This window comes from Hyla sarda, chromosome 2 (assembly GCF_029499605.1).
Source record: "Hyla sarda isolate aHylSar1 chromosome 2, aHylSar1.hap1, whole genome shotgun sequence".
NCBI classification, from domain to species: Eukaryota; Metazoa; Chordata; class Amphibia; order Anura; family Hylidae; genus Hyla; species Hyla sarda.
This window is the reverse complement of record NC_079190.1, coordinates 14569063-14586966: the sequence shown is the minus strand read 5'-3', so window position 1 is coordinate 14586966 and position 17904 is coordinate 14569063. Positions and strand designations below refer to the sequence as shown.

Sequence of the window (17904 nt, the reverse complement as noted above, 5' to 3'; positions counted from 1 at the left end):
GGGAGCATCAATGTCAGTGCGAACTATCCATCGACATTTAAATGAATGAAACGCTATGGAGGAGACCCAGGAGGACCCCACTATGGAGGAGACCCAGGAGGACCCCACTATAGAGGAGACCCAGGAGGCCCCCACTATGGAGGAGACCCAGGAGGCCCCCACTATGGAGGAGACCCAGGAGGCCCCCACTATGGAGGAGACCAGGAGGACCCCACTATGGAGGAGACCCAGGAGGACCCCACTATGGAGGAGACCCCAGGAGGACCCCACTATGGAGGAGACCCCAGGAGGACTCCACTATGGAGGAGACCCCAGGAGGACTCCACTATGGAGGAGACCCCAGGAGGACTCCACTATGGAGGAGACCCCAGGAGAACTCCACTATGGAGGAGACCCCAGGAGGACCCCACTATGGAGGAGACCTACATTTTGCCAAAATGAACTTGAGTAACCAAAATCCTTCCGGGAAAACGTCTTGTGGACAGATGAGACCAAGATAGAGCTTTTTGGTAAAGCGCATCATTCTACTGTTTACCGAAAACAGAATGAGGCCTACAAAGAAAAGAACACAGTACCTACAGTGACATATGGGGGAGGTCAGTGATGTTTTGGGTTGTTTTGCTGACTCTGGCACTGGGGGCCGTGAATGTGTACAAGACATCATGAATCTGAGGATTATCAATGGATTTGGGGTCACACTGTACAGCCCAGTGTCAGAAAGCTGGTTTGTGTCCGAGATCTTGGGTCTTCCAGCAGGACAATGACCCCAAACATATGTCAAAAAGCCCCCAGAAATGGATGGCAACAAAGTGCTGGAGAGTTCTGAAGTGGCAGCAATGAGTCCAGATCTAAATCCCATTGATCACCTGTGGAGAGATCTTATAATTACTGTTGGGAAAGGCGCCTTCCAATAAGAGAGACCGGGAGCAGTTTGTAAAGGAAGAGTCCAACATTCCGGCTGAGAGGTGTAAGAAGCTTATTGATGGTTATAGGAAGACACTGATTTCAGTTATTTTTTCCAAAGGGTGGGCAACCAAATATTAAGTTAAGGGTGCCAATAATTTCGTCCAGCCCATTTTTGGAGTTTGGTGACATTATGTCCAATTTGCTTTTTCCCCTTTTTTTGGTTTAGTTCCAATACACACAAAGGGAATAAACATGTGTAGAGCAAAACATGTGTTACTGCAATCCTTTCCTGTGAGAAATACTTCATCTTCTCCAAAAATTTCAGGGGTGCCAACATTTACGGCCATGACTGTATATATATATATAAATTTGCAGACAGATTCAGCAGTTAATGCGTTTCATTGTCATGGTGGTAACTCCTCCGCTGCGATCCTCAGTGAATCCGCTCGGCGTCATTACAAAGTGCATTAATTTATACTTTATTTTAATAAAACAAAAACAAAACAAAAAAAGTTAATAAAACGATAACTATTCAAAGCAGCAATTCACACCTCGGAAGCAGGAACATGCTGCAAATATAAAAGAGTGGCGATTATGACCACACCCTCCCGAAAAGCCGCACACGGAGGAAGCCGCCATTCTGCTGGACAGACCTTAAATTTTTTCACCGAGGGACTTCTAGGTGCCTCATGGTGTTAAAATAAAATGGTGCCCCATAAAATGGTAGCGCCCCCTGGTGTGCAGGCCACGCGCAAAAGCCATATCCCATCACTGCGAGTCTTCGTGGCCACATCCAGCACTTTACACCGTACGCCCGGATGTCCAGCAAACGTCGCCACCCACTGGTGAGACAGAACAAGAACAGGCAGATGGGGTTTTTGTTTTTTTTGTTTTTCCTTGATTCATTTTTAAATAAATGGAGACTTTGTGTATAGATTTCTATATATCATACATGATCCTGTGGAACCGGAGATGGACAGGGTGAGCCCATAGTCACACTGAGGTTAATGAAGAGTTAATGGAGGGGGAGGGGAGGGGGGAAGAGAGGGGAAGAGGATCGGTAGTGAAGGTTCTGATGAAGGAGGAGACATGGTGGAACCGTGAGATTAACAAGAGCAGCCGCCTTCGCTGACCGGAGCTTCCTGAGGCTTTTCCAGTTTGATGTCGATCACTGGAGAGGAAAGTGTTAAAGAAAAAAAATGCAATAAATGAGTAATATCCGACCACAAGGGACAGTGGTCTCAAACTGTGGACCTCCAGATGTTGCAAAACTTCAACTCCCAGCATGCCCGGACAGCCGTTGGCTGTCCGGGCATGTTGGGAGTTGAAGTTTAGCAAAAGGGAAACCCTGATTTACCTTTCATGATCAGTGTGGATCCTCTGGAGGAGGCAGACAAATGTTTGGCTGTCCGGGCATGCTGGGAGTTGAAGTTTAGCAAAAGGGAAACCCTGATTTACCTTTCATGATCAGTGTGGATCCTCTGGAGGAGGCAGACAAATGTTTGGCTTTCTGGGCATGCTGGGAGTTGAAGTTCTGCAACATCTGGAGGGCCACAGTTTGAGACCACTGCCCAACATGGATGGAGGACGATTGCCTGATCAGAATTGACAGCGACATGAAGTCTTTGGGACAGCGCCACCTGCTGGTACCTGACTCATAGGAACACATTGTTCTGTGTACTGATCCCCAAATACGTCTCTTCACATATAGATCTATAGAACATTTCTATCTCAACAGCTTTGAACTAAATTCTCCCATTTAAAAAAAAAAAAAAAAAGGGTCATGTGACTGGCGAATCCACCCGCAGATATATCATTATATTCGACAACCGCAGAAAGAACGGCAAGAACATCACAGGAGACAAAATCCCAGATGGCGAGAGATGAATGACCCCAGGGTGCCGACTCCTCCGGATAGAGAGGCATCAAACGCAACGCAAACCTAACCCCAATTACCGCCACATAACAAGCTCCTCTCATCTACACCAGACTTTTATCATCAGAGCCGCCATATCAGCGCAACCGAATGAACCCGCCGCTCATCTGACCGCAAATGAATTTAAACGAAAAAGCCCTAAACTTCTTTTTCTAGTCTAGAATTTTATATTTATAGCAGTTATATTCTTGTATATAGGAGCAGTATTATAGTAGTTATATTCTTGTATATAGGAGGCAGTATTATAGTAGTTATATTCTTGTATATAGGAGCAGTATTATAGTAGTTATATTCTTGGATATAGGGGCAGTATTATAGTAGTTATATTCTTGTATATAGGAGGCAGTATTATAGTAGTTATATTCTTGTATATAGGAGGCAGTATTATAGTAGTTATATTCTTGTATATAGGAGCAGTATTATAGTAGTTATATTCTTGGATATAGGGGCAGTATTATAGTAGTTATATTCTTGTATATAGGAGGCAGTATTATAGTAGTTATATTCTTGTATATAGGAGCAGTATTATAGTAGTTATATTCTTGTATATAGGAGTAGTATTATAGTAGTTATATTCTTGTATATAGGAGGCAGTGTTATAGTAGTTATATTCTTGTATATAGGAGCGGTATTATAGTAGTTATATTCTTGTATATAGGAGGCAGTATTATAGTAGTTATATTCTTGTATACAGGAGCAGTATTATAGTAGTTATATTCTTGTATATAGGAGCAGTATTATAGTAGTTATATTCTTGTATATAGGAGCAGTATTATAGCAGTTATATTCTTGTATATACAGGAGGCAGTATTATAGTAGTTATATTCTTGTATATAGGAGCAGTATTATAGTAGTCATATTCTTGTATATAGGAGCAGTATTATAGTAGTTATATTCTTGTATATAGGAGCAGTATTATAGTAGTTATATTCTTGTATATAGGAGCAGTATTATAGTAGTTATATTCTTGTATATAGGAGGCAGTATTATAGTAGTTATATTCTTGTATATAGGAGGCAGTGTTATAGTAGTTATATTCTTGTATATAGGAGGCAGTGTTATAGTAGTTATATTGTAGTATATAGGAGCAGTATTCTAGTAGTTATATTCTTGTATATAGGAGCAGTATTCTAGTAGTTATATTCTTGTATATAGGAGCAGTATTCTAGTAGTTATATTCTTGTATATAGGAGCAGTATTATAGTAGTTATATTCTTGTATATAGGAGCAGTATTATAGTAGTTATAATACTGCTCCTATATAAAAGAATATAATTATAATACTGCTCCTATATACAAGAATATAATAGTTATATTCTTGTATATAGGGGCAGTATTATAGTAGTTATATTCTTGTATATAGGGGCAGTATTATAGTAGTTATATTCTTGTACATAGGAGCAGAATTATTGTAGTTATATTCTTGTATATAGGAGCAGTATTATAGTAGTTATATTCTTGTACATAGGGGCAGTATTATAGTAGTTATATTCTTGTATATAGGGAGCAGTATTATAGCAGTTATATTCTTGTATATAGGAGCAGTATTATAGTAGTTATAATCTTGTATATAGGAGCAGTATTATAGTAGTTATTCTTGTATATAGGAGCAGTATTAAAGTAGTTATATTCTTGTATATAGGAGCAGTATTATAATAGTTATATTCTTGTATATAGGAGCAGTATTATAGTAGTTATATTCTTGTATATAGGAGCAGTATTATAGTAGTTATATTCTTGTATATAGGAGGCAGTATTATAGTAGTTATAGTAGTTATATTCTTGTATATAGGAGGCAGTGTTATAGTAGTTATATTCTTGTATATAGGAGGCAGTATTATAGTAGTTATATTCTTGTATATAGGAGCAGTATTAAAGTAGTTATATTCTTGTATATAGGAGCAGTATTATAATAGTTATATTCTTGTATATAGGAGCAGTATTATAGTAGTTATATTCTTGTATATAGGAGCAGTATTATAGTAGTTATATTCTTGTATATAGGAGGCAGTATTATAGTAGTTATATTCTTGTATATAGGAGGCAGTGTTATAGTAGTTATATTCTTGTATATAGGAGCAGTATTATAGTAGTTATATTCTTGTATATAGGAGCAGTATTCTAGTAGTTATATTCTTGTATATAGGAGCAGTATTCTAGTAGTTATATTCTTGTATATAGGAGCAGTATTATAGTAGTTATATTCTTGTATATAGGAGCAGTATTATAGTAGTTATATTCTTGTATATAGGAACAGTATTATAGTAGTTATATTCTTGTATGTAGGAGCAGTATTATAGTAGTTATATTCTTGTATATATGAGCAGTATTATAGTAGTTATAATACTGCTCCTATATAAAAGAATATAATTATAATACTGCTCCTATATACAAGAATATAATAGTTATATTCTTGTATATAGGGGCAGTATTATAGTAGTTCTATTCTTGTACATAGGAGCAGTATTATTGTAGTTATATTCTTGTATATAGGAGCAGTATTAGAGTAGTTATAATCTTGTATATAGGGGCAGTATTATAGTAGTTATATTCTTGTACATAGAGAACAGTATTATAGTAGTTATATTCTTGTATATAGGGGCAGTATTATAGTAGTTATATTCTTGTATATAGGAGCAGTATTATAGTAGTTATATTCTTGTATATAGGAGCAGTATTATAGTAGTTATATTCTTGTATATAGGAGCAGTATTATAATAGTTATATTCTTGTATATAGGAGTAGTATTATAGTAGTTATATTCTTGTATATAGGAGCAGTATTATAGTAGTTATATTCTTGTACATAGGGGCAGTATTATAGTAGTTATATTCTTGTATATAGGGGCAGTATTATAGTAGTTATATTCTTGTATATAGGAGCAGTATTATAGTAGTTATATTCTTGTATATAGGAGCAGTATTATAGTAGTTATATTCTTGTATATAGGAGCAGTATTATAATAGTTATATTCTTGTATATAGGAGTAGTATTATAGTAGTTATATTCTTGTATATAGGAGCAGTATTATAGTAGTTATATTCTTGTACATAGGAGCAGAATTATTGTAGTTATATTCTTGTACATAGGAGCAGTATTATAGTAGTTATATTCTTGTACATAGGGGCAGTATTATAGTAGTTATATTCTTGTACATAGGGGGCAGTATTATAGTAGTTATATTCTTGTATATAGGGAGCAGTATTATAGCAGTTATATTCTTGTATATAGGAGCAGTATTATAGTAGTTATAATCTTGTATATAGGAGCAGTATTATAGTAGTTCTATTCTTGTATATAGGAGCAGTATTATAGTAGTTATATTCTTGTATATAGGAGCAGTATTATAATAGTTATATTCTTGTATATAGGAGCAGTATTATAGTAGTTATATTCTTGTATATAGGAGGCAGTATTATAGTAGTTATATTCTTGTATATAGGAGCAGTATTATAGTAGTTATATTCTTGTATATAGGAGCAGTATTATAGTAGTTATGTTCTTGTATATAGGAGCAGTATTATAGTAGTTATATTCTTGTATAGAGGAGGCAGTATTATAGTAGTTATATTCTTGTACATAGGAGCAGTATTATTGTAGTTATATTCTTGTATATAGGGAGCAGTATTATAGCAGTTATATTCTTGTATATAGGAGCAGTATTATAGTAGTTATAATCTTGTAAATAGGAGGCAGTATTATAGTAGTTATATTCTTGTATATAGGCGCAGTATTATAGTAGTTATATTTCTTGTATATAGGCACAGTATTATAGTAGTTATATTCTTGTATATAGGAGCAGTATTATAGTAGTTATGTTCTTGTATATAGAGGCAGTATTATAATAGTTATATTCTTTTATATAGGAGGCAATATTATAGTAGTTATATTTTTGTATATAGAGAACAGTATTATAATAGATATATTTATGTACATAGGAGGCAGTATTATAGTAGTTATATTCTTGTATATAGGAGCAGTATTATAGTAGTTATATTCTTGTATATAGGAGCAGTATTATAGTAGTTATATTCTTTTATATAGGAGCAGTATTATAGTAGTTATATTCTTGTATATAGGAAGCAGTATTATAGTAGGTATATTCTTGTACATAGGGGGCAGTATTATAGTAGTTATATTCTTGAATACAGGATGCAGTACAGCACCATCCAAGCTAAATAACTGGAACATCCCAGAACTAGTCTGTGTAATCTTTCAGTACATTACGTGCAGACTAACGTTTTACAACTACCACTCCTGGTTTTATGATCTATCACCATGAAACAGGAACAGATCAGCGATATGGAACAGATTATGTAAGTTATACTGATTGATATCAAGTGTCACTAAGTGGATAATACACAAAGTGTTATAAAAGCATCTGCATCGGTGACCACCAATGGGTCAGGTCCTCAGCATCGCCAGAATATTAAGGAGAGTTCCAGATAAAAAAGGATCCCTATCAATATCCTCTCAAGAAAGGGGTAACACATGCTGCATATTCTACGAGCAGACATACAGGGCTACCCAGCATCAGCCCTGTGTGTGCAATGAGGTTTGGAGGCGGGCCCAGCCCGCCTCCAAACCTCACTGCGCACACAGGGCTGATGCTGGGTAGCCCTATGCGTGTGCTCATAGAATACTCAGCATATTTCCTGCACTGTGAATTACGTTGCGTATACACTATGTGTGACCATACCCTTAAAGCAGTACTCCGGGAAATGAAAACGTATTCCCTATCCTAAGGCTATGGGAAAAGTTTTCAGATCGCGGGGACCACCCCGCTGTCTCCCGTAATAGCGCTTTTCAACCACCGCATGACACAACAGCCGACACTTCCCCTCAATACATCTCTATGGCAGAGCCGGAGACTGCAGAATGCAGCGTTCTGACTTTCCCATAGAGATGTATTGAGGGGGGGTGTTGGCCGCTGAGTCATGTGGTGGTTGGTCCCACCCCCTTGCCGCTGACTACTGGGGCCCCGTACATGAGATCGTGGGCAGCCATAGCGGTCAGACCCCCTCCTCCGTGATCTGAAACTTATCCCCTATCCTTACGATAGGGGATAAGTTTTCATATGCAGGAGTCTGCTTTAAGAAGCCATTTCTAATGAAACACAAGGATCTGCCCCTGGAGTCATCTACAGGTAAATGAAAGGATACTGTCTTCTCTACTCTTGTCCTGTGAACTTTCCATACCAGGTAGGGCGGCTGCGACACGTCTGAAGAGCTGGAAGAAACAGAAACAGTCACAAGTGAGTACTGCAGGAATGGTTCTACATGGAAAAGTGAGTGAACACTGCACATACAAGCTGTGCACACCAGCAGCAATAGGTCTATTATATCGATAGCGCTAGTACAGCTGGGTAAGAGGGAGACATGTATGTAAAAATAATACATTCCCTGCATTCCCCCCCCCCCCCCCCCCCCCCCCCACTTAAACTCTGTTGTGATTACAATAGAAGACAAAATAGGCAGAGTTCTTATATGTAAATTCCAGTAGCTCAAGATCCATCAAAATCCTGTGACTGGCTGCAGCAGGAGCCTCCCCCCAACACACTAACTACAATATTAGACAAGGATTGTTAAATCCCGCCCTATACCTAAGCCCCACCCATTCAGCTGTACAAGTAGAAAGTTACTCATGATCCTGATTTCTAGGTTGTAGGTTTCTTTAAATAAGCACCACCATGAGAAAAAAATAAAATAAAAAATCAAGTAGTAGTACACTGCTATAAAAAAGCGTCACAATAGTGTGCATGCAATGAAGGACATTAATTACAGGTGACCCCATGCATTAGGCTTCTCTGCCCCATGATCGGGCATGCATACCAATCCGTATCAATCCGCCCACTGGCTTAGGCTGCCTGATGCATGGGCCTTAGTTAAAGGGGTACTCCAGAAAGGGTATCTAATCCCCTTATCCACAGGTTAGGGAATAATTGATCGCGGGTGGACCAGACCACTAGGACGACCGCCATCTCCACGCACGGAGCGACCCTGCTCTGTGCACTTATTACTGTCGACCACGACACAAAAAAGTGGTGGCCGACATGCCATTCTATGTATCTCTATGGGAGAATCCGAGATACAGCGTTCTACAGTAGAGAGAGCCAGAGATCACAGGGGGTCCAACCACTGGGACCCCCGCGATCAGACACTTCCCATGGATAAGGGGATAAGATGTTCTGTACCAGAGTACCCCTTTAAAAGGTGTTCTCCGGTGCTGAGCATTCGGAATAAATACTTTCGAAAGCTTAAAGCCAGCATCAGGGCTCGTGATGTCACGGCCCCGCCCCCTCAATGTAAGTCTATGGGAGGGGGCGTGGCTGTCGCCACGCCCCCTCCCATAGACTTAAATTGAGGGGTGGTGTGTGACATTACGAGGGGCGGGGCTGTGACATCACAAGCCCTGACACCAGCTCTAAGCTTTCAGAAATATTTATTCCGAACGCTCAGCACCGGAGTACCCCTTTAAGCCTTTGTCTTTAAAGGGGTACTCCGGTGGAAAACCTTTTTTTTTTTTTTTTAAATCAACAGTTGCCAGAAAAGTTAAACAGATTTGTAAATGACTTCTATTAAAAAAAAAAATCTTACTCCTTCCAGTACTTATCAGCTGCTGTATACACCAGAGGAAATTTTCTTTTTGGAACACCGAGCTCTCTGCTGACATCACGAGCACAGTGCTCTCTGCTGACATCTCTGTCCATTTTAGGAACCGTCCAGAGCAGCATATGTTTTCTATGGGGATTTTCTCCTACTCTGGACAGTTCCTAAAATGGACAGAGATGTCAGCAGAGAGCACTGTGGTCGTGATGTCAGCAGAGCGCTCTGTGTTCCAAAAAGAAAAGAATTTCCTCTGTAGTATTCAGCAGCTAATAAGTACTGGAAGGATTAAGATTTTTTAATAGAAGTAATTTTGCAAATCAAATTTTTTAATCAACTGGTGCCAGAAAGTGCTCTGTACTGCCGGAGTACCCCTTTAAGGCCGGGAGCATGAAAATACAATGGATGTATGCATCTCCTCACCTGTTTTACATTGTATCCAGCTTTTGCGCTGGTCTCGATAAACATTACATTCAGCTCCTTGGCTTTCCTCTCTCCTTCCTCGATGGACACTTGCCTACAGAGAAAGCACAAGATATAGCAGATTATTATAGACCACACACTATTCCGCTATGGCCAGAAAATCCAGCAGAAGCTAAAATATTAGAGCCAAATATTGGTTCCCAACATCACCGGATCTCTAAGCATCTATCTGGGGACAAGCAGAAAACCTGCATACAAAAGAAATATCATTCAGGCCCCTTTACCTTTTGTCAGCAAGGTCTGTTTTATTCCCCACCAGCATAATAATGACATCGCTCCCCCGCTCCGTCCGGACATCATCGATCCATTTTGTTGTTTGTTGGAATGAGTTCACATCTGACGGAAAACAGCAGGATAAAAAGATTAATGTGTAAAGACGATCTCATGACTGGAGGAGCATCAGCTGTGCAATGGAATAGTGACAGGAGCCCCAATATGAGGTCACTGTGTATATACATTACTTATCCTGTACTGATCCTGAGTTATATCCTGTATTATACTCCAGAGCTGCACTCACTATTCTGCTGGTGAGGTCACTGTGTATATACATTACTTATCCTGTACTGATCCTGAGTTATATCCTGTATTATACTCCAGAGCTGTACTCACTATTCTGCTGGTGGGGTCACTGTGTACATACATTACATTACTTATCCTGTACTGATCCTGAGTTATATCCTGTATTATACTCCAGAGCTGTACTCACTATTCTGCTGGTGAGATCACTGTGTATATACATTACATAACTTATCCTGTACTGATCCTGAGTTATATCCTGTATTATACTCCAGAGCTGTACTCACTATTCTGCTGGTGAGGTCACTGTGTACATACATTACATTACTTATCCTGTACTGATCCTGAGTTATATCCTGTATTATACTCCAGAGCTGTACTTACTATTCTGCTGGTGAGATCACTGTGTACATACATTACATTACTTATCCTGTACTGATCCTGAGTTATATCCTGTACTATACTCCAGAGCTGCACTCCCTATTCTGCTGGTGAGGTCACTGTGTACATACATTACATTACTTATCCTGTACTGATCCTGAGTTATATCCTGTATACTACAGAGCTGTACTCACTATTCTGCTGGTGAGATCACTGTGTATATACATTACATTACTTATCCTGTACTGATCCTGAGTTATATCCTGTATTATACTCCAGAGCTGCACTCACCATTCTGCTGGTTGTTATGGAAAACAAGTAAAACAGTTATCAGTCTTGTCACCAATGTTCCCAAGCCTTTTCTGTCTCACTGACATTATAGAACACAGCTAACAGCGGAGGCCTAAGTTAAGACATGCACATTTATTTTTTAAGGGCCTAAACAATTCATTTTGGGACCAGCGGCCTTTTAAAGGGAGTCTTTAAGTTGCAATTTACATTCAGACTGCTGACGCTGTTCGGACAAGGAGACACATGGTACCTTCCATGCTTTTCTTCTCCGGTGCCAAGAGTCAAAGAGGCGTTCCCAAGGCTCTTAAAGGCTCTGGTGGAAAACTTATTTTTTTAATTTTTTTAAATCAACTGGTGCCAGAAAGTTAAACAGATTTGTAAATGACTTCTATTAAAAAATATTAATCCTTCCAGTACTTATTAGCTGCTGCATACTACAGAGGAAATGATTTTCTTTTTGGAACACCGAGCCCTCTGCTGACATCACAAGCACAGTGCTCTCTGCTGACATCTCTGTCCATTTTAGGAACTGTCCAGAGCAGCATGTTTGCTATGGGGATTTTCTCCTACTCTGGACAGTTCTTAAAAATGGACAGAGATGTCAGCAGAGAGCACTGTGGTCATGATGTTAGCAGAGAGCTCTGTGTTCCAAAAAGAAAAGAATTTCCTCTGTAGTATTCAGCAGCTGATAAGTACTGGAAGGATTAAGATTTTTTTTTAATAGAAGTAATTTACAAATCTGTTTAAAACTTTCTGCCACCAGTTTAAAAAAAAAAAGAAAGTTTACCACCGGAGTACCCCTTTAAGTGATGAACATTGGAATGTCACCTCGCTCCCCCTCCCTACTTGATTGGCAGTCAGGGCTCAGCTTCCAGTGCCAATCTCCAGTAATTCACACCCTTTGATGTACCTGGTGTCTTTTTACTAGGGATCGACCGATATTGTTTTTTTAGGGCCGATACCGATAATCGGTGGAGGTTAGGGCCGGTAGCCGATAACTTATATCGATATTCCGGTATAAGTTATCAGCTATTTATCCCCCCTCGGCACCGCTGCAGGTAATTGATTTAAAGCAGGCGCTTTAAATCAATGCACTGCAGTGGCTTTTGCAGGGCCATAGGCCGCCGCCGCCACCCGCTTCTCTCCCCCTACCTGTCAGGGTGGTCCGGGCCATCCATCCTTCCTTCCTGTAGTGTCCGGGGGCGTTCCGGGTGGAGGGTGAACCGGTCCGGGCTGTCCTTCTCCTCTGGCGTTCATCTTCTCCACTCCGGGCAGGCTCCGGCCTAGTACGCTGCATAGACGCCACTGCGCAGTGACGCCCGTGCGCAGCGACGCACCTGACGTCACGGCGTAGCAGCGTCTATGCCGCGTACTAGGCCGGAGCCTGCCCGGAGTGGAGAAGAGGACCCCCGGAGAAGGACAGCCCGGACTGGTTCACCCTCCACCAGGAATGGCACCGGACACTACAGGAAGGAAGGATGGATGGCCCGGACCACCCCCCATTATGGGTAAGTATATATATATTTTTTTATTATTGACTCGGAGGGTGGGGGAGGGGCCCGACCGGTATAGCGGTATGGGCAAAAATCCATAACTGTATACCGCCCAGCACTACGGTGGGGGGTGCGACGCGGTGGGTTGGGGGGGGATGGCGGGGGGATGTGGGGGGCAGTGCGGCGGGTCGAGGGGGGGGGGGATGCGTGGCATTATCGGCTTATACCGATAATGCCCAAAATCGTGATTATCGGCCGATAATATCGGCCATACCGATAATCGGTCGATCCCTACTTTTTACCCCAGAGTTTCCCAACCAGGGTGCCTCCAGCTGTTGCAAAACTACAACTCCCAGCATGCCCGGACAGCCGTTGGCTGTCTGGGCATGCTGGGAGTTGTAGTTTTGCAACAGCTGGAAGCAACCTGGTTGGGAAAACACTGTTTTGCCCTAACAGCGTCAGCAGTTTTGAATGTGAATTGCAGCCGACAGGTTCCCTTTCAATCTGAGGATGTCCATGTTATTCAAACATGGTGGAGAGATTTGGGATTACTTAGCCCTGTACATAGGGTGACTGTGTCCCCATGAGGCCTTCACCTCCACAGGATTATCATGATGTAATAGCAGATTACAGACACTTAAGTACAGGACATTACATGGACACATCACTTAGGGCAATGAGCAAAAAAAAACAAAAAAACAACATGCACAACAGTGAAACGTGCAAGACACGAGAAGACCGCGCAGCACAGAAAGCAAGCACACGACATGCAGGCACCGCACGGCGCTCGCCGCTTATAACGGACCATGGAGACTGACAGTGACATTATAAAGGTGGAAAATGGGGGGCTGCTGCGAAATGTAAGCCCATTCAACCATAGGCTGTGTGTGCAATACCCTGATGACAACTAGGGGGCGCAATTCAGTCGACTGGAGAATAAAATGCATGACCTGCCCTTCAGGGTCCTTACTTTGTTGTGAGAACGAGACAGTGGAATCCCTTTTGAAGTTAAGGTGCAGTAAATTTTGCGGAATTTCCGAGCTGAACATTTCTGCTCGGAAATCCAGCCGTGCTCCTGCAAGGTCTTTCTTCTGGTTTTAGGGGGGGGGGGGGGGGTAAAGGATTACCAAAAAACATTGCTGCTTTCTTCCGGTCGACAGTGCCTCACTTGTCCAAGGGATGTACGTGGTATTGCAGCGTGGCGACTGGGGCAAGTGCACTGATTAAATTCCAGCAACATCGCCGCACTAGTTCACGGGTTGTGTTGCATTGTTGAAGTAAATGAAGGCTGGGCTGCAATACCACACACAACCTGGATGGGCAGAGGCGGTGCTGTTTACGGGAAATAAAGCAGCAAGGTTTTTTTTTTTTTATTATGCTGGGTGACCCCCTTCAATCTCCCCCCCCCCCCCCCCCCCACACACACACACACACACACACACACACTATTTGCTGCCCCTAAAACCCTCCAAAAAATTATAATTATAAATATAATACGATATATAGATATACTATATAAACATAATGATTGATATATAGATATACAGATATACTATATAAACATAATGATTGATATATAGATATACAGATATACTATATAAACATAATGATTGATATATAGATATACAGATATACTATATAAACATAATGATTGATATATAGATATACAGATATACTATATAAACATAATGATATACAGATATACAGATATACTATATAAACATAATGATATACAGATATACTATATAAACATAATGATATACAGATATACAGATATACTATATAAACATAATGATATATAGATATACAGATATACTATATAAACATAATGATATATAGATATACAAATATACTATATAAACATAATGATATATAGATATACAAATATACTATATAAACATAATGATATATAGATATACAGATATACTATATAAACATAATGATATATAGATATACAAATATACTATATAAACATAATGATATATAGATATACAGATATACTATATAAACATAATGATATATAGATATTAGGGATGTAAGAAAAAATCGATTCTCGCGATAATCGCGATTTTTCATTTGCCGATACAGAATCGATTCAAAATATTTTTGAATCGATTCTTTTAGGGATGTGGAATTTTTAATAAAACGCACTTTATCTTACCTGCCAACGAGCCCGCGGAGCTCCGGTACACTCCGGTACAGGTGTTCAGTCCCCGGGCTGTATTCTTCTTACTTCCTGTTAGTCCGGCACGTCACATGGAGCTTCAGCCTATCACTGGCCGCAGCGATGTCCCGCCTCCGCTGGTGATAGGCTGAAGCTCCATGTGACGTGCCGGACTAACAGGAAGTAAGAAGAATACAGCCCGGGGACCGAACACCTGTACCGGAGTGTACCGGAGCTCCGGGGGCTCGTTGGCAGGTAAGATAAAGTGCGTTTTATTTTATTTTGCAGCCCGGACGGGATAACATGAGAAAAGTGAGCACCGGACTACTAGATCGCCGCTGTCAAAGCTGACAGCGGCGTCTATTGGGATCTATGAATGCTCCCAGGTGGGCGATATATCGCGATGTATCGTCACCTAGACGGTATCGCGATATATCGCGATATATCGAATCGCCACACTGGTATCGCGATTCGAATCGAATCGCCAAATTCTTGGCGATTCACACCCCTAATAGATATACAAATATACTATATAAACATAATGATATATAGATATACAAATATACTATATAAACATAATGATATATAGATATACAAATATACTATATAAACATAATGATATATAGATATACAGATATACTATATAAACATAATGATATATAGATATACAGATATACTATATAAATATAATGATATACAGATATACTATATAAATATAATGATATATAAATATACTATATAAATATAATGATATATAAATATACTATATAAATATAATGATATATAAATATACTATATAAATATAATGATATATAAATATACTATATAAATATAATGATATATAAATATACTATATAAATATAATGATATATAAATATACTATATAAATATAATGATATATAAATATACTATATAAATATAATGATATATAAATATACTATATAAATATAATGATATATAAATATACTATATAAATATACTATATAAATATAATGATATATAAATATACTATATAAATATAATGATATATAAATATAATGATATATAAATATACTATATAAATATAATGATATATAAATATACTATATAAATATAATGATATATAAATATACTATAGACACACACACTATATATATATATATATATATATATATATATATATATATATATATACATATATATATATATATATATATATATATATATATATATATACACATATACACATACACATATATATATACATATATACACACACACACATATACGTGGGACTGGACATCGGTCAACACAGTCTGTACAGACGCTTTAGGACTTTCTACACTGGTACCAGTATAGTTAGTAAGCATGCTGCTCACACAAAGGCTGTTCAGGCATGCTGGGAGTTGTAGTTTTGCAACAGCTGGAGGCACCCTGGCTGGGAAACACTGCATTGAGGAGGCAAAGGTCACTGGGAAAAAAAAGAATGCAAATCAGCTCTCCTCCAGAAGGAAGAAATACGGTCTCTTTATCGCCCCCTACAGGCAGGTCTTATCCTTTTGGAGGAGAGCTAATTTGGATCCACCATTGTCTGGAGGACTCCGAGGTTGGCATTTTGCCATGCCAGGCAATAAAGGAGGGCAGGAAAGGAAGAGGTAATAGAAAGAAGAGACCGCAGGCTTGGGGTGGGGGGGGGGGGGGGGGGGGGGTAGTCCGTTATAAACAGGTCTGCACCGCAGCGACGGCCACCAGACGACATTATAGGAAAGGCAATGACGTTCTTCGTCCACACTCACTTGTGATATCATAAACAACAACAGCCACAGTGGAGTCTCGAATGTAGCTAGGGATCAAACTCCTGAACCGCTCCTGACCTGCTGTGTCCCAGAGCTGCAGCCGGACCTAACAAAGTAGTGGTGGTGATGGTTGGGGAGGGCAAGCCGCCGGCACAGCGAAGAGAGGGGGAGGGGGGAGAGAAAAAAACAAAAACACACCATCAAAAAAAGGCTGCCTGCTGGAATACCTACTTGTTATATCGTATACTACTACGGCGGCAGCCGAGTCGCGGATGTAACTGGGGATCAGGCTGCGGAATCGTTCCTGCCCCGCCGTGTCCCAGAGCTGCAATCTGATCTGCGGGATGGAAGACAATCACAAGGTATTGAAAAGACAACCCAAAAAACATACCCAACGGCGGGATGAGGGCTCTACCTGCGGTTACCGAAGCTCCTCCTCCTTTCCGGGGTGAGACCCGCACGGAACAGAAGAACAAGTGGGGATGAGCGCCTGGCAGTGCACTTTACTTCCCGGTAATGTGGTAAATTCACAAATCTCGGTTAAACTGTGAATCTGCGTCGCTTCTGGTGACGTCGAATTAGCTGTTCAACCAATTTTCGACTACTGAGCGCAAGCACATGCACCCATCACCGTTGTGTTTGGCAAAACTGACATCATTCGCTGGCAAAAGCTAAAATCGATGGCAGAGCCGTTCTGGGCATCGTGCTTCTCCTGATAGTGCTGCTCACGCCCCCAGGTGATTGACACTTAGGGGAGTGTATAGGGGTTACTGTACCCTACTGCTAACTACACGTCCTAAATGTAACCCCCAAATCCCAAAGCATAACCCTAACCCCAGAGTCTAACCTCCAAGCGTAACCACGCAGCTCCCTAGTATAACCCCACAAACCTTATCCTACAAACTACTGTCCCAAAGCGGTTTTAGCAATAAGGGACAAGTGCAACACTATCAGTAGCAGGATGGCTCTGCCATTGGTTGTCTCTTCCCGATAGTGATGTCAATCCCTACAGCGGTGACCGGGGGGTGTGTGTATCCCTACAGCGGTGACCGGGGGGCGTGTGTATCCCTACAGCGGTGACCGGGGGGCGTGTGTATCCCTACAGCGGTGACCGGGGGGGGGCGTGTGTATCCCTACAGCGGTGACAGGGGGGGGGGCGTGTGTATCCCTACAGCGGTGACGGGGGGGGGCGTGTGTATCCCTACAGCGGTGACGGGGGGGGGGGGCGTGTGTATCCCTACAGCGGTGACGGGGGGGGGGGGGGGGCGTGTGTATCCCTACAGCGGTGACGGGGGGGGGGAGGCGTGGGTATCCCTACAGCGGTGACGGGGGGGGGGGCGTGGGTATCCCTACAG

General features: G+C 40.7%; 1 protein-coding gene across 3 annotated transcripts in view; it reads right to left on the bottom strand.

The window, feature by feature from the left end:
• Window positions 1–1925: 1925 nt before the first annotated feature.
• RAB6A (RAB6A, member RAS oncogene family) overlaps window positions 1926–17904 on the bottom strand; it is a 44065-nt gene continuing 28086 nt past the window's right edge. For 2 of the 3 annotated variants that reach the window (XM_056561214.1, XM_056561217.1), the window contains exons 4-8: window positions 16781–16886; window positions 10154–10265; window positions 9870–9963; window positions 8004–8070; window positions 1926–2077 (exon numbers count right to left, since the gene is read on the bottom strand). In XM_056561214.1, the coding sequence (XP_056417189.1) occupies window positions 2013–2077; window positions 8004–8070; window positions 9870–9963; window positions 10154–10265; window positions 16781–16886 (444 nt within the window). In that variant the 3' untranslated portion in view covers window positions 1926–2012. Of the gene's footprint in view, window positions 2078–8003; window positions 8071–9869; window positions 9964–10153; window positions 10266–16549; window positions 16656–16780; window positions 16887–17904 lie in introns of all 3 variants that reach the window. The other variant, XM_056561216.1, reaches the window with a different exon arrangement.